The 22,908-nt window shown below is 47.4% G+C and overlaps 1 protein-coding gene across 1 annotated transcript in view; it reads right to left on the bottom strand.

The window, feature by feature from the left end:
• Positions 1 to 742: 742 nt before the first annotated feature.
• LIPC (lipase C, hepatic type) overlaps positions 743 to 22,908 on the bottom strand; it is a 152,811-nt gene continuing 130,645 nt past the window's right edge. The window contains exons 6-10 of the mRNA XM_034993568.1: positions 21,223 to 21,456; positions 18,436 to 18,681; positions 7,766 to 7,883; positions 6,024 to 6,242; positions 743 to 1,068 (exon numbers count right to left, since the gene is read on the bottom strand). Of these exons, the coding sequence (XP_034849459.1) occupies positions 957 to 1,068; positions 6,024 to 6,242; positions 7,766 to 7,883; positions 18,436 to 18,681; positions 21,223 to 21,456 (929 nt within the window). The 3' untranslated portion in view covers positions 743 to 956. The remainder of the gene's footprint in view (positions 1,069 to 6,023; positions 6,243 to 7,765; positions 7,884 to 18,435; positions 18,682 to 21,222; positions 21,457 to 22,908) is intronic.

Below are 22,908 nucleotides of genomic sequence, written 5' to 3'. Positions count from 1 at the left end.
GGTCAAAACGTCATTACTTCATTTACTGGACAGTTTGAAATCTGATATCTAAGTCTTTGAGGTAAGTGTTCCGTTAGCTTTTAATGCGGGCATTAGGAAAAGAGAAAAATTGTATTTAGTGCAATAGTAATTTACTTGTTAAAATGACCAACTGTCCAGCTTTCAGGTTGCCATTAAGTAGTTTTAGGAGAATTCTACTTTCATTGGTTTGATTCAGTGAAATAATTGTACAACCTTCATGATGGCAGCTACTGGCTTAATTAGAATTTTTCTTCTTTTAGTGAGCTGAATTGTCTTAAAAAGCATGTGTATGTGGGGACATATGACTAGTGATTAATGGGAATTTCATTTTGTTGAAGCGAGGGTTCTGTCATAAAGAAGTACCTTTCCAGCATGGTTCAAAAAACGGATCAGAATAAACTAGGAGGGAAATATGGGGAATTTGACTTAACTGTAAAAGACCTTGTAAATTAGGACAATGGATCTAAAATGGCTCTTATTTATATATTGCATATATTACCATTTAATCAGAGATACAGTAGGGAAATTTCTAGTTACACAAATGTTTGAATACAGTTACATAATATAGTTTCTAAAAGCTCACTTTAAAGATTTATTTATTTTTGAGAGAGCGAGAATGAGAGAGAGAGAGAGCACATGAGAGGGAGGAGGGTCAGAGGGAGAAGCAGACTCCCCGCCGAGCAGGGAGCCCGATGCGGGACTCGATCCCGGGACTCCAGGATCATGACCTGAGCCGAAGGCAGTCGCTCAACCAACTGAGCCACCCAGGCGCCCTAAAAGCTCACTTTAGAATAGTGAAACATACTCCCCCTTTAAACCTAAACTTTGTTTAAACTTTATGTAAGATTGTTTATATAACTTGGGTTTTCAAATAAGGTAACCATTCCAGATGAGGAATAGATCATTTATTCTTCACACTGGAACTTCGTAGAAGCTCATCTGATCTTTCTCTTCAATTTTTTAGAGTTTACGTCACATCTCACAAAGGTTTTCTCCGGGGTTGGGTGGGGCTGTAGGCCATCCATGTTTTCTGAGCAGAATGTCATCCTGAAGAGAAAACAGAGCAAACACAGCGTTAACTTTTAGATGGAGCTTATTGAAGTGTTTCATCCTTTGTAAATAAAAACTCAATTTATGTAATGCATGCTATTTTTAAAAAAAAAATTGGATTCTTACGTGCACAAATATTTTCGTAACTTCAGAGAAAAATAAAACCCAAGTCAGTGAAAGCAATCAATGTAAGGCTGCTTCCTGGAGTTCTGCACTGGGGTGATTTCAGCTCAGTAAGAACAGAAAGTCCTCGGGGCAGTTCTTTTTTCTCCCCAACCACAGCTCATCAAAGATTTGAGGGTAACTATTGTTCCTTTCACTGCATTGCCCAGACTCCAGGGCAAACATTTGCAGTTCCTTCAACTGTTCCTCACAAGGCAGGCTTCTCTCCTCAGCCTTCCTTCTTTGGACTCGCTCCAGTTTGTCAGCGCTGCTCTTAAAGGTCCCTGGGCACGAGGCCATGGTCACCAGCCTCTGCTGGGCTCAGCTCTGTAAGCCCAGCCCTTTCCTCTTATTGGTGCAGACACTGTCCGGCTAGAGAGGACATCACTCTGTGTTTTGGGTGTCTCTTGGAGACCAAGCCTTAGACGGCCTTGACCGTTTGTTAGGTTGGCCTAAGATGCTGTTTTGTGTTGCTAACTTGCATTTACTAGGAAAAAAACGATCAGTAGTCACAAAGAATTCTAGTTTATGGCTTCTTCTTTCTTCTTTTTCTTTTTTGTATTGCATCTAGGGTCAAGTCTTCATTAAATCAGACTTTTTAAAAATAAAAATAGTGTATAAACCAGATGAAAAAAGACAAATACTGCAGGATATCACTTATACGTGGAATCTGCCCCTCCCCCAAAAAAGTAGAATTCATAGAAACAGGGTAGAAAAGTGGTTCCCAGGGACTGGGGAAGGGGAAGATAGGGAGAGGTTGGTAAAAGGATACGAACTTTTAGCTATAAGATGAATAAGGTCTGAGCGTCTAATGTAAAACAGGGTGACTATAGTTGATAACACTGGATTATATATATGTGAGGTGCTGGGTGTGTTAGTTAACTGGGTGGTGGGGGGATCCATTCACATGTCTATGTATATCAAATCACAATGATGTACACTTGAAATATCTTAATTTTAATTGTCAATTATATCTCAATAAAGCTAAAATTAAAAAAACTGTTATGAATAATTTGTGAATGCAATTTTGAAAAATTCAAATGGTAAAGAACTAAATGAAGTCAAATATTAAAGATCCTCTTTGCCGTCACCCTTCACCGATGTCATTCCCCTCTGCATTCCTGGTTTGGTTTATGTCTCTCCAGATCTCTTTTTCTTTTCTTTTCTTTTTTCTTTCTTTCCTTTTTTTAAAGATTTATTTATTTATTTGAGGGGTGGAGGGACAGAGAGAGAAAGGAGTGAGAGAATCTTAAGCAGACTCCCCATTGAGCACAGAGCCCCAACGCGGGGCTTGATCTCACAACCTGAGCTGAAATCAAGAGTCGGACGTTCAATCAACTGAGCAACCCAGGTGCCCCATCTCCAGATCTACTTCTATGCATTTACACATATATCAGTGTTCATATGCAAACATAAAGAATTTTTAAGAGAAGTGAGGTTATAATGTATGTATTTTTCTGACCTTTTTCATTGCCATCAAGTAATGGACTTGGAGACCTGTTCATCTCACTACATATGAATCTGTCTCATTCTTTTTCACTTCCTGTACTATATTCCATTGTGTGGATGTACCACAGTGTATTGGAGCCATTTTCCTACTGACAGACATTGAGGTTTTCCCAATGGTTTACTATTTACAGATAGGACTGCAACAAACATTTTTGCACATGTATATCTCTTGTGGATATTTTGAGTATTTCTCCAGGATGGACACCTAGAGTCAAAATTCTGGGTATTATGTATATTTAAAATTTCGATAATGTAAGCTCCATGAGAACAAGGGCTTTGTCTATTCTGTTCCCTGCCTGGTGCCTACAACAGTGCCTGGTATAAGGTAGGTGCTCACTAAATGTTAGTTGTCGAATGAAATTCTCCTGCAGAAGCTCCATAATTTGCACTCCCACAAATAGTGTATGAGGGTGCCTGCTTCTCCACACCTTTACCAACTCTGGATGTTGTCTGTTTTTTAATTCCTGCCAAGCTAATGGGTGACCAGCGATAATCTCATTGGTTTTTGTCTTGCATTTATATGATTACTGTGGAAATTGAGCATTTTCTCATTATGTGTAGCTGATCTCATTTGATGTCCCGCTGTAGAACCAATGTTTTCTGCCCTGTCTCTTCCACCACAATAGGTCCTCTCACCTCTGACTTTGTGCCTCTGAATGAGAAAATCACCTCTCATTGAATTCCTCCCATGGAGGCACGGAGTGAGTTACTTGACCATTTTTGTACCCTGTAGTCAGCAGAGAGATTAAGACTGTGAGGTTGCATATTTGCATCCTGGCCCTGGGATTACGGTTTGTAGAGGGACTCAAAAATTGGTAGTTTGTTATTGGTCTCATGAGATACATATTATAAATTCCATTTATTGCTAAAGAACCGAGTCTCTGCGAGGTGCAGTTAGTGTTCGAGGCTCCACAGATGGTGAGCGGCAAGTGGAATTTGAGCTTAGGGCTGGCAGACGCAGGCCATCGGGTTCTGGCTGCCATATTGCTTTGCTCGCTGCCTCTCTCCCTGGGAATGCCTCCTGGCCTCCCCACAGCCCGTGGTGGTGCCGCACCACTGAACTGCTGTCTCCCTTCTAGGCTTTCTAGACCATGCAATGCTAGACCTTCCCTATGCAAAGTGTGGTCTGTGAGCCAGCAGCAGCCGCACCTGGGAGCTTGTTAGAGACACAGGATGTCAGGCCCCACCCCACCTACATTTTAATTGCATTTTAACACGATTCCCAGATGCTTCCTGGGCACATGAAGGTTTGAGAAGCACCAGGAGGGAGTATGTTATTAGTAAAATTTATGCATCTTGTTTTTCCTAATTATTAGGTCCTGGAATTTCTTTCTGCCAAGGGCCACACTCAGATTTTTTTTTTTTTTTTTTTTTGATATCCCCCGATGGTACCTCATGCTGGGAAGACACATAGGAGCCACTGAATACTTGCAACTTAAAAAGCTATAGGTCTCACCACCCCTCCTCCTTTTTCAGCATGTACCTCCTACAGCTCCAAGGAAGGGTCTGATGTACAGATATGTGAATACCCAGCACTTCAACACTGCTGGTTTAGACTAAGGAAAGTCAGATCCATGGGGCCCAGATGAATGGAGAAAGGAACTGTTGGGAACAGTGCATGGACAGCAAAGAGACAAGGAAGGCATCAGACAAGCCCTGAGTTAGATCTGGACTCAGCCAATTATCAGCAGTGCCCCCAGGCTGTGCTTCTGTGAGGCCCAGCTTTCTCATCTGCACAGCCAACATGACCCATTTCCGAGCATTACTGGGAGGGTTCCATGAGACCAACCCTCTAGACCTGGTTCTGTGCCTTCGGCACAGTGGGAGCTCTGGAAGCACCATTCCCTTCCCTCTGCTCTTTCCTCCTTCAGAACCATGTGGGTAAGCACCAGTGAGAAGGCTATGGTGTGTTTTATATAGCCTTTCCAGTCAAGTCACAGAGAATTGTCATGGTGAACAGCCCCTAGGCCTGAGGAATGACCCTCAAGCTGAGGGAGTGCGGGGAGGGGTGGCTGTCAGAAGCTGAGCACTTCTAAAGGGCTAGAAAGTCATGCAAGAATAGCCAAGTGTCTAAGAGGAGAGAAGCAGTTGAATTTTCTCAAATTGATCATGTGGAGAAATCTGTTGGCAGGCTGCAGAGTATGCTCTTAGTAATTGCCAGGATTTTGTATCCCGGGGAGATAAAATCTCAGAGCGCTGTTGTATAAGGGAGTCGGGGGCATAAATCTGCCTCGGGCCCACTCTTGGCCGTGAAGCCCGTGGGGTGAGGGAGGAGCATAGTTCAGAGGTGAGAGGCCTGCTGTTCTCCATCTCTACTGAGGACAAGCCGGAGAGAGAAATGGGCTCCCCAACAAAGGGCAGTGGGAGAGGAGAGACAAGTTTCCTGAACATGAGGGGGAGGAGGAGGAGGAAGGGTCTGGGGAAGGACAGAATTCTCTTCTCATGGAGAAGTGCAGAACTCTAGAAAAGCAGAGTTGCCATGGCAAAATATGTTGGGCATCCCTTTGCTGACAGGACTGAAGGGGCATCTGGACCACTTTTCTTTCTTTTGTGTCTTACTCTGTCCCCAATCCCTTATTGTCCCCGGGGACAATGGGACCAAGGGAGATGTTAAATCACACAGAGCAGGGCTTCCTAAGCCTGCTCCATTGGTTCCCATCAGAATTTCTTAGGGTTTTTATTAGCAACTGTGTGTCCTGGGTCCCTTCACAAACCACTGCACATCAGAAGTTCCGCAAGTGGCTTCGGGAATCCTGCATATTTAATAAGCTCTCCAGTGGCTCTTTGGCACTCTGAGATTTGAGAGAATGGGATGTCGAGACTGCGACATCTCACAGAATGGGATGTCGAGACTGCGATCTGTTGAAAGCATTTATCTGGGTGAGCAGTAAGAAGGGAATGGCACATCTTGGTCCTTGCCACTCAAAGTGCGGTCCTTGGACTGCAGCACCCACAAACATCTCCTGGCGATCCACCTGCGCACTGAAGTTTGAAGGGCACTGGGCCAGTGAGGCGATTCTCAAACTCCGAGGCAAGTAGCTCTGAACCACAGGCAGCCGGAAGAGTCTAGACCGGGAGTCAGAAGACCTGGGTGCAAATCCCAGTCCTTCCATCTATGGCTGTGTGAATTCGGGATGGTCATTTCACCTTTCTGAGCATCTATATGCCATCATTAGGACATGATAGTGTCCACTTTATGATATAAGTGCAAGTGTTAATTGTGGAGGTCCGGCACATGGAGATGCCTGATAGATGTCAAGGGAGGTTGAGTCAATACTCACCGTTGCTGGGTTTCTCCCGCTTTGACTCTGATGGTCTTTACAACAAGGCCTGAGTAGAGGGGCCCTCTGCTCCATGGGATGATGGTTTGGACTGTGTTCCAGACATTGGTCCATACGGCGCCATTTTCCCACTTGAACTTGATCATGATCAGCTCACCGATATCCAAATCCAACGTGATAAGAAAGGAATAGGTTTTATTACTAGTAATTTCTTCATCCCTTGAAGATACAAAGGAAATCAGACCTAGTTTATTTGTAACAGCAAAGTTGTGTTGGGCACATTCAGGCTGTGTTGGGTTTGCCTGATTGACTTGGGAAGGTCTTTTCTGCTGCATTTTCCAAACTGGTGTGGGACAGACTATTAGTAGAAACAGCAGTGGGTGGGCCAGACCATTAATACTGGGAAAGTCATGTATCTTCTGGGTTAGCATATTTAAGAGGCTCTGAGAGTTCTGCCATAATGAATCTGGTAACTCTGTTGAGCTCAGGCTTACTAGCTTCTACGTTAACAAATCAGGAAAACTGCCCCTGAGAAGACAGTGGGCCTTTGGCAATGATCTCTGGGCAGCTCAGCTCCCTGGAGGTTTGATTAACACAGTAGAGCCACCCACTACTCTTATCTCCCCACTCATGCTTTTTTTCCTCCCCATATAAATAGAAACAACAAAGTTTAATAGTAACAGAAAACCACATGTTAAAGGGATGCACCAATTTGGAGCAAGATTTAAATGCAGAGCCTGAGGTATCATTAGCAGGTTTACTCACTGGTCTCCAAGACATTAACATGTCCCAACACTGACTGAGCAGCTATATGCCCTTTCCACCTTGGAACTATTCCCCAGGAGAGATCTGGGACAGTGCAAAGGTAACACTGGATTTAGGGAGAGACAGGTGGATGGAGGGTTCCTTTGCATGGTTTGTCATAGCTGCTCCTGCAGAATGTTGTAAAGAACTGCTTAGGAATCTATCCACCCCACTAGGCTGTGAGCATCCTAGGGCTAAGGTCCTCTCTACCTCTGAGGCACAGCACTGACTAATACTTGCTGAATGTCGGAATCAGTGTGATGACCAGAGATCCAAAGCTGGGGGAGATCTTCTGGAAGCTGAGGACTATCCCTGGAGCGGGCGGAGGCCTACTGGCACTTCCAAGGAAGAGGCCATACTGAGGGTCGAGATGTGGTCAGTGAGACTGGGGAGCCTCCAAGGGAGACATGAGGTTACTGTTCACGTTGTGAGCAGGTGTGTAACAGGGCAAAGGACAGATGGGCAGGGCTGGCAGGCAGTGCAGGCTGACTGAGGTGGGAAATTTGTGCCAAGTTGAAAGCAATTTTGTTTCTGGGTTATGGCTTTCAGAACTCACTGAAAAGGAGCTCAGGGCCATCCTGCAGACAGCTGCTCCAGCCCTCCCTGCTCCTCCTGCCTGGCTCTTCTTCCTGCAGTGTGGACGACGGACTTTGCCACCCCTGGCTTCCCTCTCCGCTCAGCTCACCTCACAATGAACCCATTGTAAACACAGGTCATTTTACCATAAAACAATCTGTGGGACCCGGGTGAGGCTGAGGGATGACAAGGCGCTGGGCTTGGGGTGGACATCCCTTCTGACAGGTGTTTGGGGGCAGTTGTATGGGCTGAGAAGAGTAAGCTGTGTCTGGCCTGGCCCTTGAAAAGTACGGGGTCCTTCTAGACCCTGTGAGAAAAAGTAGCATGTCATCACCATAGACGGGGCTGCACCTTATACTCACAGAGTGATGGTAATTTTCTGGTTTTCCTCTTTTGTTCCGAAGAGTGTCATAGTAAAAGTTGGTTCTACTGGTTTCTCAAGTTGGTTGATGAACTGGATCTTGAACTGGTAATGATACACTAAAGAGAGAAGGTGGGCAGGGGGTGGGGGAAGGGAGAGAGAAAGAGAATTTAAATAGGATTTTTTTTAAAATTAAAAATCTCGTATTTTTAAAATTTAAAAATGCAAGAAGGAGAAGTCTGGATGGATAGAGACCAACTTTTTTTTTTTCCTGGGTGGAGGGATTATGAAGGCTTTACATTTTTTTCTTTTTCCTTTTCTGTCTTTATGAAATGTTTACAGAGGACATATGGTGTGTTTGTAATATAATAATAAGTATTATCTAGCAGAAGAAGGCAGAACAGGAATATGGTATACCTAGCATTCTCACCCATTTCTGGGTGCAATCTTGTTGGACTATCCCATATATTTGGCAAGAGTCCCCTTTCATAAATTGAAGGATATTATCGCTTTGAGGCACCTGACAAAGGCAAGAGAACACATTGCCCTTTTCAATGTTTGCCTCTGTTTGAGGGGTCCGTTTTGGGATGGACAGAGCTCTAGTTAAGAATCATATGCCCTAGTGACCACATCTCTATATTCTGGGCAGTTCCTAGGCACTAGCTCTGTGGGGTTCATCAAGCACATTTTCTGATGGAAATAAGACAACTCTAGTTCTAGCACTTGGGCCTAAAATGTTTCCATTTTATCAAATGTTCAGAATGTCCTTCTACTGGGTTGTGTAGGAGAGGGTAACTTATTTTACTTTTCTTTACCTAAATATTTAATCAATAAAAGCAAATTGCTTACTATCACACAGGTATTGTTAAACACTTTACACTACCTCATCTCATTCACTCATCATAAGAACCTTATGAGGTATTGTTGTCATCATCCCCATTTTATAAATAAGAAAACCGGGGCCCAAGAAGGGAAGGGACTTTCACAGATTCAAGGTCACATAGTCTGTCTCTTAGCCTGGACCTATTGCTAAGGCTCCCAAGATGGCCTTGACTTACCCTGTGTTGTCATACCAACCACCTACGGGGCTGTTCTTGCAATTACCCCCACTTAATTCCAAAATGAATGGACTGCTTGGACTTCTGTCTCTTGCTGTCTCCATATTCTCTACGTGCCTCTACTGTTTTAGCTCCAAGATGGCCAACACGTTTCATATAGCATGCCAACCCCGCTTGATTGATCAGGCTGTCCAGAGCCCTATGTGGAGATGGGTACTGAGGCTACACCCAGGCTCTTGGGAAGACTGGTGTCTGCCTTGGGCAGAGGAGAGGGATTTATGGGGTGCTTGCTGTGTATTTGCTTTTCCTGTTCTAGGTAACGATTAATCCACTCATCCTGATATAGTGACTTCCGCGATGTAGGTGTCTAACAAACGTGGTGGGATGAATGAACCGACAGTTGGCTTGGGAGTAACATGATGTGTATTACCATTTAGGAAGATGGAAGCCACCTCTGAGAGTCCAAGACCCGAGTTTCAGGCTGTGTTGCAGGAGAATTCTCACCCGAAAGCATAGATCACAGCACTAGCCACTTGTTCATCCATCCCATACACCCCACACGTGGAAATTCGTCATCTTCATGAGTCAGTCTCCTACCTACCTAATGCCGCATGGCCACGGGAGGTTGGTAGCTACACACAAACCCAGCAACAGCTGCTTCGGATGGCGTGCTGCCAACAGCCCAGCTGCAGTGTCCCGGCCGCCTGTTGCCCTGGGATTCTGTGCTGTTTGCACAACCCTCCCCTTTGGCATAAACCAACCTTCTCATTTGGGTTTTGTGGTGGACTTGCCTATGAGCCCGGGGTTATCTCTTGGGTTTACTCTGAAGCACCAAAGTTCCTTTTTGTATATTTATGTCCACGGCAAGAGCCAAACATGAACAGTGGACTGTTATAGGCCATGAGTTTTCTGCTTTAGGTAGGAGCTAGCTTGGGCATCGTCTGGTACTGAACATTGTGCCCTGTCCGTAACAGGTGCTCAGGTCCTTATTCATGGAAAAAGTAGTCTGAGACTCTCAGGACTGTGAGGCTGTGGGTGAGAAATAAGAGAAGGGCTGTGGGCCCAGGTTCCAGAAAGTGTCCCTCAACCCTGGCTGGCAGTGATGGAGACAGGGACTCTGGCCTAACATCCCAGAAGCCTCTGAGAAGCCATAGACTATTTGGGGTCTATCAAGAGAACCCTGTCACGGGCAGACTGTGTTATAAGTTGAACAGAGGCAAAAGGAAAGGTCCTTCCAAAGACACAGGCCATAGTTGTGTGGGGTGGGTGTCGGATGTGGACAGGACGGGGCAGGAGGACTGGGCTTGGGTTAACCTCCTAACGAGGAGGCCGGCATCTTGCAGAGCACTCAAGGAACACCCTTAGTAACCAATTTTAGTCCAATTTAATATGCATAAATTGGAAGTCTACTGGTGCTCAGCCCAGTGCTAAAAGCTACTGGGGATAGAGGAGTTAAAGAGGATAATTGGCAGGATGCAAGAAAGCAACACTGACTAATATTTATTTTGTTTACCTGTGCCAAGCACTTTGCATCTATTATCACACTTAATCCTCACAACAGGTGATACTGTCAGCACCCCCTTTTAGAGAGGAGGAAACTGAAGCACAGAGAAGTTAAGTGACTTTCCCAGTGTCACAGAGCTCCTAAGTAGCAGAGCTGGGATGTAAGCCCAGGCCACCTGGCTCCAGTACTTCAACTTCTAAGTGTTAGTACATGGGACCATAGCTTTATATACCCTGAGGAAAAAGTTGAAGTATGGAGAGAGATTTAAGTTCAAGAGTGTCATAACAGAACCGTTTAACTAAAAATAAATCAGCAACACCTGAGATATTCACTGGTGGAAGAATGACTACAGACTGACTAATCAGGACAATTATGAGAACTACCGTTTACTTTTTATCGTGTCCCAGACACTGAGCCAATCGCGTCACGTAATTATCTCATTTCTCTTTACAACAACTTTGTAAGATGCCCATTTTATCCTCCCTCCACATCATTTTACAAATGCAGGAGCTGATGCTCGGGGAAAGTTAAGTAACTTGTCCACTGTCATGCAGCTAAGAACGGGGGAAGCTGCAATTAGACTTGAGTCTGCTGATTCCGAGTTCATATTCCCAACCATGTGATTTACTCTTATGAAGTCATTAAAAGATATTTTTGGAGCAATTTCAATCCTTATGAAAGAAGTGGGGGAAAAAAAAAAGCCCAAACAACAACAAGGATGCAAAATTTCATGTCCAACATGAGACCAACTTTATAAAACAGGACACACAAGAGGAAGAGGCATAAAAATGTGACCATGCTTATCTTTGGAGAGGAGAGAGGGGTCATTTTTATGTTTCTTTACGCTTTCCCGCAAGTTCTGGGTTTTCTACAATGTGCCTGTATTCTAATTAGACTCTTACTGGAAAAAGAAAACGCTTTAAAAGTATGAAAACAGAAGACAAGAGGACCAGAAGCCGCGGTCCTGGCCTCAGGGGCGCTTGCGCTTGGGAAGCAGGGTCACTTCTGTCTTCTTGTCTTGTGGGCATCAGTGTCCGTGTCTTCTCTCCCCGAGGCCAGTCTCAGTGTCATATCAACGCTCCTATCGGCACAAGTCCCAGCATGCACCGGGCCCCTAAGGGGTCTTCAGGGGCTCTTTGGTGTGAAGATAAGGCAGGACACATGCTGCATTAAAGACCCTAATTGTGAATGGGAATCTCCATTTGTGGAGAGCCTACTATGTATGCATCAGGCTATATACTAAGTGTTTTGTCCACATCGTTTTTGGTCCTCACAACAAGACTAAATAAGGGAAGGCCCTGTTGGTTTCCTTACTACTCCCCACCCTCTGGAAGGAGTCTTGCCCATTCCCTTGAGCTGACCTCGGCCAGCAGAGTCCTGTCTTCTCCTGAGACCTAGGATGTCAATGACTCTGGTGGATGTCAGACAAGGAAGCAGAGATTTGGACACGTGTCCAAGGTCACAGAGAGTTACAAATGGAGCCAAATTTGAACCTAGGGGTCTGTCTGATTCTAAAATCCCCTTCCCGCTGTCTCCTGGGGTTCTGGTTCTGCAAGCTGCGCCTGCCCTTTGAAAGCAAATGGCAAACCCTCAACCCCTGAGGAAAGGCTGCCGTCACAATCTTCCTGGAACGAAGCCACCAAGACAAAGTGCCTCCCGGGTCTCACCTGCTGACATCCATCCTGGGCTATCGCTGCTGCAGATACTTCCTGCCTGTCCCCTGAATGCCTAGCCCCCCGAGTGGGGATAGATGTCTCATGTCCCTGCGCTGGAGGGTTTTTTTTCTTCCTTTGTTCTTAAATCATGAGTAGGAGATGGATTCCCACGTCCGAGATGCTACGGTTGCACCATTCTGGGGGAAGGTGTAAAATCCAAGGGTCAGCTTGCCAGGGCCCCTTTGGTTTCCCATCCTTTGAATGAGAATTACCTGGCCTCCTGTGGTGTCTCCCCGGGGTGGGACCTGTGCAGGAAGTCGGAACCCCAAAGGTGCAGGAGTGTCGAGGAGCCCGAGTCTGCCAGCCTCCCAAGCGCTCCTGAAAGGTGTGTGGGCTGTGGGGGGGCGGGGGGGCACAGGGGTGGGGGGATGAGGGCACCCTTGTGTCTGCAAAAGCCAGGATATAGAACTAAGCAGGTTGATGGCACAGGCAGTCCCAAATTACCTGCACTAGGAAAGTCACTTTTTGGGGGAGAAATCTTGAAATGACATAATTTTTATAAATATAAAAGAACCTTTCATACTGAGAACTAATAAGATGTTCTTATTTTGGATTTTTGTGTTTTTCTTTAAAAGAAAAAGAGACAATTTGCCTATCATTCCCTCTCCCTGCCCCCCCCCCCCCCCCCCCCCGGACAATGATGCTGTTACAAAGATTAAGGAAAAATTTTGCTCACTTTCCCTCATGACATGTTTAGTAAGGATTTTAAAAAATGATTTAGGAAAAATGCTTTTGATCCTGTGACTGCAGAGGGGCCAGCCCAGTGCATTCCTCGGTTCAGTCAGGAGAAATTATTTTAGGTCTTAAAGATAAAGAGCATGAAACAGGCCATTAACCCTGAATGAGATCAGGCAAATGCCACGTAGAGCAGAGATGTGAGGCCTCTGGAGATTCTCCTCAAATAGAGAGTCCTCCTGTGGTTCAATACCCTAAAAACCCCGGATTCTGATCTCATGTGAACCCCACTGGTGCCACTTAAGTTTCTTTTTATAAGCCAGCCACAGTAGACATTGGCTTGTGGAATTTATGAGAAGAGAATATTTTGTTTCTCCTTCTTTTTCTTCTTCTTCTCCTCCTCCTCTTTTTTCTTCTTCTTTTTGTCTCATGGAAAAAAATTATTCCAGATCATTAGATATTGGCTCCGGGAGATATTATGACTCTCTCTGCAAACATCAAAGAGGCCTTTTTCTTTCAGTGTATCGATTTTCTTTCATGAAGATGGCAGGAATGAGATCTCTTGTGTTGTCTTGCAGCACCAAGGGCTTGTTCCTAGACATGAGACGCCTCTAACTTGAGAGGGAGGCTGCGGATCCTGTCACCGAGAGGCCTGAGGATGGCACCGTGCAGGGGTTACCCCACGAGGGGGCCAGCACTCAAGGCAGGCGGGAGGAAGGTAGGGCGGGTGCAGGTGGTTTTGGAAGCAGGTGCATTGTGCAGCTCTGGGCTCATGTTGGTGGCCACATTTGGGCTTCAAGGCACCCCGCGACACCCCTAAAGTGCTTCAGAATGAGCCTCTCCCAAATGTGCCACTTTGGCATGTGGGGTATTTTAAGTGGAAGACAATCAAGACCCAAAACACTCAGGAAGAGCTTTTTGCCTCCTGCTTATCTGCCTCTAAGAATTTAGTTGGGGGGCCTAGTCCAGAAAGAGAGAACCCACCACAGAGAGCTGCAGTGTGGGTGATGAGGGGTGTGTGTGGGGGATGCTCCAGGCCTGTTTGTTGATTCCACTCTCTGTCCCATTGTCTCTGCATGGTGTGACAAACATTCGTTTCCCAAACATTTGCTCTTCCCATCTTCCTGTGAATTAACTTCCTTCTCTTTGAAGCCCCACAGCCCCACCCCCTTCCCTTTAGCTCAGGATGGCAGACAGGCATCAACTGCCTAACTTCTTTGAACCACTCGTGGCTCTGTGAGGCTCTAGTACACATGAAATTAACATTTTCTCCTCTTAATCTGTTTTGTGTCAACTTAATTAATAGGCCAGCCAAAGAATAAAAAGGGTAGAGGAAAAATTTTCCTCCCCTACACCCTGATGTCATGGGATTGGATGCTTGCCCCTTCTGTGGGCAGTTGCCTCTTCTGCTAGGGGTGGGATTGGGGGAGTGTGTGTGTGTGTGTGTGTGTGTGTGTGTGGTAAGGAGTGTTGTACTGACTGGCATCCTGCTGCCTGCTGCCCACTGTTTGTGCCCATAGGAGCTTCATGTGGGAGGGCAGTGAGAGCCCTCAGCTGAGGGCCTCGAGTCCTTTCTCTGCCACCTACCACTGAGTGGTTGTGAGCACTCATAGCCTCTCTGAAGCTCAATTTCCTCATGTGTAAAATGGCCATCAAGACCACTCTAACAGGGTGTGAGGATGTGATGCGAAGGGATGGCATATACAAAAGTGCCCAGCTTCTAGAAGGTGTTACCCCAGTGACACCTATTCCCTTCCTATGTGCTGAACTGACCAGGCACTGTTCTGAGCTGCACCCACAGGTGCCAGTTTTAGTGGCTCACCCCCATGCTCATCCACACACAATCACTCTGTGGCTGAAGAACCTGAGACCTGCATGGGTTTGACGAAACTAGGTCAAGGTCACATATATGAGGTTGGCAGCAAAGCCAAATTCTGGACATGCTCTATTCCCAATCTCAAGCCTGCACTGTCTCTATGACACTTAGGACTTTTTCTGGACCTCTCCCTGGAAATTAGTGAAAACCTTCCAAAAGAAGTAGCAGAGAAAAGCCAAAAAGACAAACAGATTCCCCCAAGTCAGAGTTCGGTTGGTTGTCTCACCAACCAGAAGGAAAGAGTACTCAAGCAAGTTCCCTTAGGTGGGATGAGGCCCAGAATGCAGAGGGCGGGGGAGAGGGAGAGAGGCGGGGAGGACCCGGCATTGGTATTACACTCGGGAGACCGTGTGGAGTGGAAGAGCAAGGGCCGTGAATCAGAGCAACCTGGGGTCAAATGCTACATTTGCTACCCACAGACTGTGTGACTTGGGGAAGTCGTAAACTCTATGAGTCTCAATTTATTTATTGGAAAGTCCACCATCATCAGTCCCCACTCCCACCCATCTCAGTCTCTGTCCCTCTGGGTTGTTGTGAGGATTATATGATAAAGGAGCTAGTTTGTACAACATACCTAGTGTGGAGCCTGGACAGAAGAGGCCCCCGTAAGTGCCACTTCCCTCCACTCCCAGTGGCCTCGTCCCACCGCTAGAGGATTAATTAGATAAGGCGTTTGCTAAGCAGGACTCCCTCAGGATGGATATGCTCCCTCTCTTCTCTTTTACAAAACAGGCTCCCAGACTGGCGAGGGCTCTTACTGGGAGAGTGAAAATAGAAGTGAGTAATAACTGCCTTGTGGGACTCTCCCCATGGGAACTGGGTTCTGGTCATAGAAAACAGACCCTTTGATGGTTTCGTTGAAGTATCTTAGGAGCCAGAGGAATAAAAGGCTAAGTTAGTCACCCTTTGTGAAGCTACAATCAGGAGGCCATGTTTATTTTGCCCAGCCAGATCCTGCACTAAAATATATCATACAATTAGATGTTCTTGAAAAATATGAATTATGGGTTCTCTGTAACCAGGGCTGGGCAAGTCTCTTCTTTTAAGAATCTGCAAGTATTCACCAAATGCCAGCTAAATAGGCTTGGAGGGCCCCAGTCAGAGATGATCATGACCATGATGGGTGGAGAAACGTGTAGTTATGGGACCTAGATTAAAGGCCTTGTGCCAGTACCCTCAACAGAAACTTCTGTGATGATGGAAGCGATCCATTTCTGGCTCTCCAATATGGCAGCCCTGTATCTGAGCACTTGAAAGGTGGCTAGAGTGACTGGGGAATCAAATGTTTGGTTGCGTTTAATTCTAAGTAACTTAACTAGCCATAGCTACCATACCAGGTGACGCAGCATTTTGCAGATTAGAAGCTGCTCCAGAACAGGCGGAGTCTCACCTGGGGATAATTCCCACCCATACCCAAGGCAGCTTGGCGTGACTCCAGGGATGCTACTCCCCACGAGTGAACAGATTAGGATTTTGCTCCCTGGAAGGACTGAAGCAGAACGGAGGAGAATTTGGAACACGCGGAGAAGGGGAGGGTACAGTGCAGGCCACAGCTCAGCAAGGGGCTTCTGTTAGGGGCTGAGATGGGTTCGGACAGTTTCAGGCAGTCCTGACTGCCTGGATAGCCTCCATATCACTGGCCTCGGTGGTCCCACTCTCGTCGGAAGAGTCTGGAGCCAGATGAATCCTTGGCAATAAAGACACCCGAGTGTTGTCTCCAAGGGACCCCCTGCCTGTCTTCCTGGGATGGCACTGAGCGTACATATGGGAGGGGGCTGGTCTCCAGTGAACCCCATGAGTTAGGGACTCTGACTACTCTGGTTCAATTTACGTTTGAAGAATAAACGTATGGATGAACACAATGGTTTTGGTAGCTGCTGGGGTGGGGTGGTGCTGCCTGAATGCAGTGCTCCGGTCCTCCTTCATAGGAAAGGGACCCCTGGGAGTTCACGCCAGCAGCATGTGCTGGTCCTTGGCTAAAGGGAGGAATTCAGCCTGGTTGTGCCTATTGGTCTTCCTTTCCCCTCTTTCTTCTCTACATGCTTGCCTTCCCCCCCGCCCCCATCTCCAAGCCCCCAGTAGATGTCCTCCAGCTGGACCAACCTCCTCACTTCAGGACACCCCCAAGCTGTGGAAGGTGAAAAGTAGTTTCCTCTCTTCCCTGCTGATCTCAAGGAGAAAGCAAAACCTTCCCCTTCTTCTCTCCTCCCTCCCTCACCTCCACAAACAGACAAGGGGTAGGTTCCTGAGGAAAGAATAAAAAAATAAAAATCCCTCAACTAGTTGTTTGGAGGTCCGGGTCTAAATGCTGACTCTGCCGAGAATTCACTCTGCGTCCCTGGGCCGATGATTTTCCCCAGCTGAGCCTGGGTGTCTGCGGCTGTGAAATGGCGGGGTAGAACAGCCTCTAGAAATGCTAACATCCCATGATTTACAGTAGATCCAGTGAAATGTGCTTATCGGAGGGGCTTAATCACTCCAGGCAGCTTTTCCATTTAAAAGAGGAGCCGGTTAACCCAAATGAGTGTCTAATTGGCAGCCTGCCTTGGGGGAGCTCCCTGAGGCAGGAGCCCTTCCAAATTCCCTCGGCTGATTTCGGATGGTACCTTCTCCTCCACCCCAAGGGGCAGTCAGCAGAAGGGACTGGCTGGCCCCTCAGGCAGGAAGGATCCGCCTTCACTGTGGTGCTCTCTGAAGCTATCAGCTGCCGGCAGCGGATTTCTGTCATTCCTGGGCTTCACGGAAGGGAAATCTGGCTGGAGAGCACAAGTTCAGATAAACAGGAATCCTGTGCTTAAAAAATAAGTCGCCTGGGAACTTGAACTTGTGAGTGTGATAAAAAAAGGAACACAGACCGGGAGTCGGATGCACCTGGTTGTTGGCCTCCTTCCAGGCTGTGTGGCCGTGGGCAGGTCACTCCCTGCAAGCTGCGCTTCCCTCCTCTTGAAAATGAGATCCTTACCCACCCTGCCGACCTTGCTTGGCTGTTGTGGGTTCCACAAAGAGGTGATGGCTGCATCTGATGTTTTGTATAAAAGGCTGTGCAAATGCAAAGTGGTGGTGATGACATGTTCACCTTCTGCCTCCCCAAATATTCTGGGCGGTGATAATCAAACAGCGCAGCGCCCAGGTCCTCTGGGCGCCGTGAGCATGTGCAGTGAGACAGTAAGACGCTAAATCACTCAGGAGCTGTCGAAAGGATGAGACAGAAATGTTAATAGTGGCAGATGTCAGCTTGTTCACTCCTGGAGGAGTTGGGCTTCGGTGGAGCCTTTCTCTGCTGGCTTCAGCCCCCAGAGAGGCGCAGCTCCGACCTCTGCTTCAATCCAGGGAGGGACCGGGGCTCGGTTTCTGTCCTGGGGTTAAGGATCTGATGAGGAAAGCTGGAAGCCAAACTTCATCTTTGGAGGGTCTCAATAAGACAGTGATACCCTGGAAGATCAGCGGATGCCAACTTTAGAGGAAAAGAGGAGCCACAAACATAGCCCGGAGCCTCCTTTTCTCATGGAAGCTGTGAGCAGAGCTGGAAAGCACTGGGTTCCAGTTGGGGTTTAAAGACGCCTCCAGGTCCCTGCACAATGACACCTGGGTGGTCGACGGAACTGCTCAGGGCCTTCAAGATCTAACATCCTAGGGGACCATGAAAGTGGATGAAAAGAGGCTCACCCAATAATCGTTTCAGAACGTATCAAGGTTTCTCCTCCTGGCACTTGGTGGCCAGGTGGACACACTCTTGGGAACAGAGAGAGAGAGAGAGAGAGAGGCTGTGTGGACATCGCCGTCTGGAATCTGTGGTTTGAGGAACACTGAAAGCAGAGCGAGCCTTTGGCCACCCACACTCACCTTTGAAGGGGGACTGGGCGCGCGTGGCCAGGAAGAGCCTCTTGTTCTTCTGGCCCTTCCGCTGCGGGCGGACGTGGTAGCCCAGCGAGCTGCAGCGGTCCCTCCGGCAGCTCAGGCACAGGCCCTGGCTGAACCTGTCCATGTCGCCGCACTGGTAGGCCGTGCTCTGCTGGCTGGGGTGCAGCAAGGAGTCGATGAAGAGATGCACCGACCGCTCGTGGGAGCACTTTATGGTCTGAGTGATGGCTGGAACACAGGGCGAGAAGGACGTCAACACCCCCTCGGTTTTCCAAAGTACCCTCTCCTCAAAGGATCGTCCTCTTTCCAGTGCAGATTCGCGGCATATTGGGAAGGAGGGGTGGGGTTGCTGAGGCTGGCCCACTGGCGACACTGGGACGGAATCCGTGACTGACAACTCCAGGAGCAGGCCCCTCTCAGTCACGAGGTGGAGAGGCGTCACCCCAGGCACTCTGGGGCTCCTGAGGGTGCCCTGGTGTTTTAACCGGAAGCCTAAGTCCCTAAGAAAATACTGAATTATTTAAGAACACAGGGTAGTGTGATTTATTTAAAAAATATTTATGTCTTGGGGCACCTGACTGGCTCAGTCGTTAAGCGTCTGCCTTCGGCTCAGGTCATGATCCCAGGGTCCTGGGATCGAGCCCCGCATCGGGCTCCCTGCTCCGCGGGAAGCCTGCTTCTCCCTCTCCCACTCTCCCTGCTTGTGTTCCCTTTCTTGCTGTCTCTCTCTCTGTCAAATAAATAAATAAAATCTTTAAAAAAAAATTTATGTCTTAAATGGCTACAGATGTGCAAGTGCTCATGGCTTGGGTTGAGGTAGCTGGCTCGTGTGGGATGCCTCTTTTCTTAACCACGCTAGGCAAATGAAAACCAAGGTACTGTTGGGGCTCGGCTAAACGGCCTGGTGAAAGCTGAGTCCTCTCCCACAATGTCTGCCCTCTGTCCTAAAGCAGCCATTGCCTCCACTGGGTAACTGGTCTGTAAAACCAGCAAGGGGATTGGCTTCTAGAAGGATGCATCCAAATGAACAGGTCTACATGGGCCCAAACAGCAAGGTTAGGAAGTTTATTTACCATGAGTTTTTGACCTTTTAAAAAAACTCTCCATTAATTAATTAATTAATTAAAAATTAATTAATCACTTAATTTAATCTTGAATAAATTATTCTCAAGGGTGTGGAAGAACCACCACAAGGTATGTAAAGTACCTAATGTGAAGGTACAGCACAGGTAGCTTTGCCAAAAGCTATTTCTCCCAGTGTCTGAAGGCTAAATGCCCAGACGGGACACCTGGCTCTTGGTCTAGTGCTGCATTTTTTGAGCACCTACTATGAGGCAGGTACTATGCTGAGTGCTTTCCGTCATCCAGTTCCTGAATCTCACCACAGCCCCTTCAGGCAGCTGTTCCAGACGAGAAGACTGAGCTTCAAAGGCATTCCAGCTCACCTAGCCGGGAGGGGTTGGGGTGGCAAAGCAGTTACCAAATTACCTTCTGTTCAGATGCTTTGCGAGAACCACCCCAGGATGGGATCACTTTTAAACTTAAAGGTGAAGAAAACCAAGAAAAACCACACCAAAATTGGGCAAGCAAAATAAGTGTACATCGTTCCACCACTTTGAAGGTTTGCACAAAAGAGCAAATGGTACTAACAGAGATGTATTTATCAGGCAACTAGTTACTCAATACCAGGCCTGTATTGAGCTTTGGGAGGGAGTGGGTCTGGGAGGAGGGCTGGTTGGTCAGCTGGGAATGGAGCAGGCCCCCATGGATGACTGGTGGGGCAACGATGTGAGGGGCATGTGAGGAATGACGAGGGGAAGTTCCCAGAAGGTTCTCTCAGGCGTGGGCAGGTGGAAGGCTGGGAGTCCAGCCAAAATGAGATAATGTTGAGTGTGAAGGTCATTCTGATACTGGAGAGGTGAAGGCGGTGATGTAATCACAAGAGACTGGGTTCTCAGCTGGGTTTTGGATGATGGAGGTGAGAAGGAGGTACATGGGGTGGGGGAGGAGACAGGCTCCAATTGGCTTAGCGTGAGTTGGCATGTTTTCATCAGGATGATGTTTTATAATAATGAGAGATTTGGAACATCCATGGAATGTATGCTTTTTGCTGACAGGCTTGTTCTTTAATCCTGTGCGTGTTGTCAACGTGCATGTCAATATTTTAGTCTAGGATTTGAGAGAGAAGTGGGATCACAACCCAGATAATGCCACAATCCAGTTTCTGCCCTGAGATAAAGGAAGTGACAAAGACATGTTTAGAACTGAATTTTGAATTGGAAGAATCCCAGTAAGGTCCTGCAGGACCAGCTGATTACAGCTCCCAGGAGTGGAAGAGTTACTCCTGCTCTAGTCAGACCAGAGATCGAGATGCTAAAGAGCAAGGATCTATTAAGTGCATCCTCATGTGGCCCAGAATAGAGGAAGCCCCCTGGGTGAGGAAACTTCTGGAGAAGGAGGAGTGACCACAGGCATCAGGACTCCACTTTCAGAATTGCTAGTATCCCTGGAGAGACTTTGTTGGGTATCCTGGGAGAGGCAAAGAAGTGGGGATTCCTGGTTGCTCCCCCAGCTCATTGTCAGTTAAGAGGAGGGTCTGCTGGAGGGACCCTAGCCCTTACCCACTCTCCCTCTGAGTGGGCTTGGTGACCATATACCCTGGGTTCCTGAGCCCTTCCCAGAGTACTGGATCTGGGGGCTGTGTGCAAGTATGAGGGGTATAAGCCAGGCAGGGCAGGCTAGTGCTTTTCCCCACGCCTTCTTTCTCACCATTTAAGCCGTGCTTGGTAATATGTTTGTAGAGCTCTAGGAAGTGGCAGCCAGGCTGGAAGTAGCCCCCGTTGGGGTAGAAGTCATAGTGTGCTATGGACTGTTTGATGCCCACGCTCAGGCCCATGTGCTCCCGGGTGAAGGTGTGAATGGCATCCACGAAATTGGCATCGTCTGGTGAAAGACGGTCCCTGGGCAAAGATCCTTCGAACAAAGGGCCGGCGGCATCCAGCCCTAACAGGAGAGCAAGGGTAAGGGTTAGGTGGGGACAAGGGGAAGAAGGGAGAATGCTTCTTTAAGCTTTCTGATGTTATTACACATTCATGAGCTAGCAGGAAGAAGAAAATCCTAGGGGATGATCTTTCTCTAGAAAATCTTGCTATAACCTTTTCGCAGTAAAACCACAGTAATTCATGGTGCCGAAAATTAGACACGGGCCGCGCATTATCTATGGGGAAGAGGTCTGCAGGAACTACCCAGTGGTAGAAATAAGGTTAGGAGGGAATGCTTGATTTATTTAAGCAAATCAATTTTAAGTACCTCTCAAGCTCCTTTCAAGAGCATCTGTTTGCCTACAAAAAACCACTGTGCTTATCATTGTAAGTAGTTCTAACCTACCCATCAGAGAAAGATTTTATTTGCCTGTATGTTGTCAATAATTTCCCTAAACAAGCTGGCTTTTCTCCCACACCAATGTCATTTCATTAGACTGTCCAGAACAGCCTCGGGGCATGACTGTTCCGGGTGAAAATGTTGTGAGCAAATAGGACTGCTCAAAGCTCTGGTCAAGTGACAGATGTGTGTGCGTGAGACTAGTCGCAGCTCCTGGCTGACTGTCGTTGGGGAGTATTTATGCGCTCAAGGTTTTTCCTCTGTCTTTCTTCCTTACCTTCTCTGGAAGACCCTTTGATGTCCCACATCAGCCCTGGCTTCTATCCCTGTTGCGGGTGAAGGAACTGACAGGGGGCAGGGAGAGCGCCTGTCTCCAGCTCTCATCCATAGTCACAAATGAAAGATGTCTTGGTGTGATTTATAGTCCGTTCTTCATGGGGCTGAGTATGAGAGGACAGGGGTAATTAGCTGTCCCGCTGCCTCTGTCATGAGTGGGCCTGGCTAATAATGCCTGATGTGGCCCATGACACCCGCCAGAGTGGAGACGGTGCTGGGCCTGGTGCCGCCTCTCTGTGATTCTGACTCAGCCTTCTAGGCCTGGTTCCTTGGCGATGGGCCTCATTGGCCTTCTGTGAAGGTCTGCTCACCCCCAGCCTAGTGAGGGTTAAATCACAGAGCTGGAGGCACAAATACTGGCCTGCCAACCAGGTCTCCCCAGTTACCGGCAAGCTCAAAAAAGTAAGGATGAGGAAGGGAGTTCTCATAATGACAAATTTATTTCGTTTAAATGTCTGCCATTATTTCTATCTTTTTTTACATTAAAACCGACCTCTTCTTTGGTGAAGTAATGGTAATAGTAGATATTAGCTGTCAAAAATGTTCTTACTTGATAAAATGGGGTCATGGGGCGCCTGGGTGGCTCAGGTGGTTGAGCATCCTACTCTTGGTTTTGGCTCAGGTCATGATCTCATGGGTTGTGGGATCGAGCGCCAAGTTGGGCTCCACGCTCAGTGGGGAGTCTGCTTGAGATTCTCTCTCTCCCTCTGCCCCTCTCCCCACTCTCTCTGTCTCTTT

Source organism: Mirounga leonina, unplaced genomic scaffold (genome assembly GCF_011800145.1).
Source record: "Mirounga leonina isolate KUSES-001 unplaced genomic scaffold, KU_Mleo_1.0 Mir_91, whole genome shotgun sequence".
Lineage (NCBI taxonomy): Eukaryota > Metazoa > Chordata > Mammalia > Carnivora > Phocidae > Mirounga > Mirounga leonina.
This window is presented reverse-complemented; position numbering and strand designations above follow the sequence as displayed.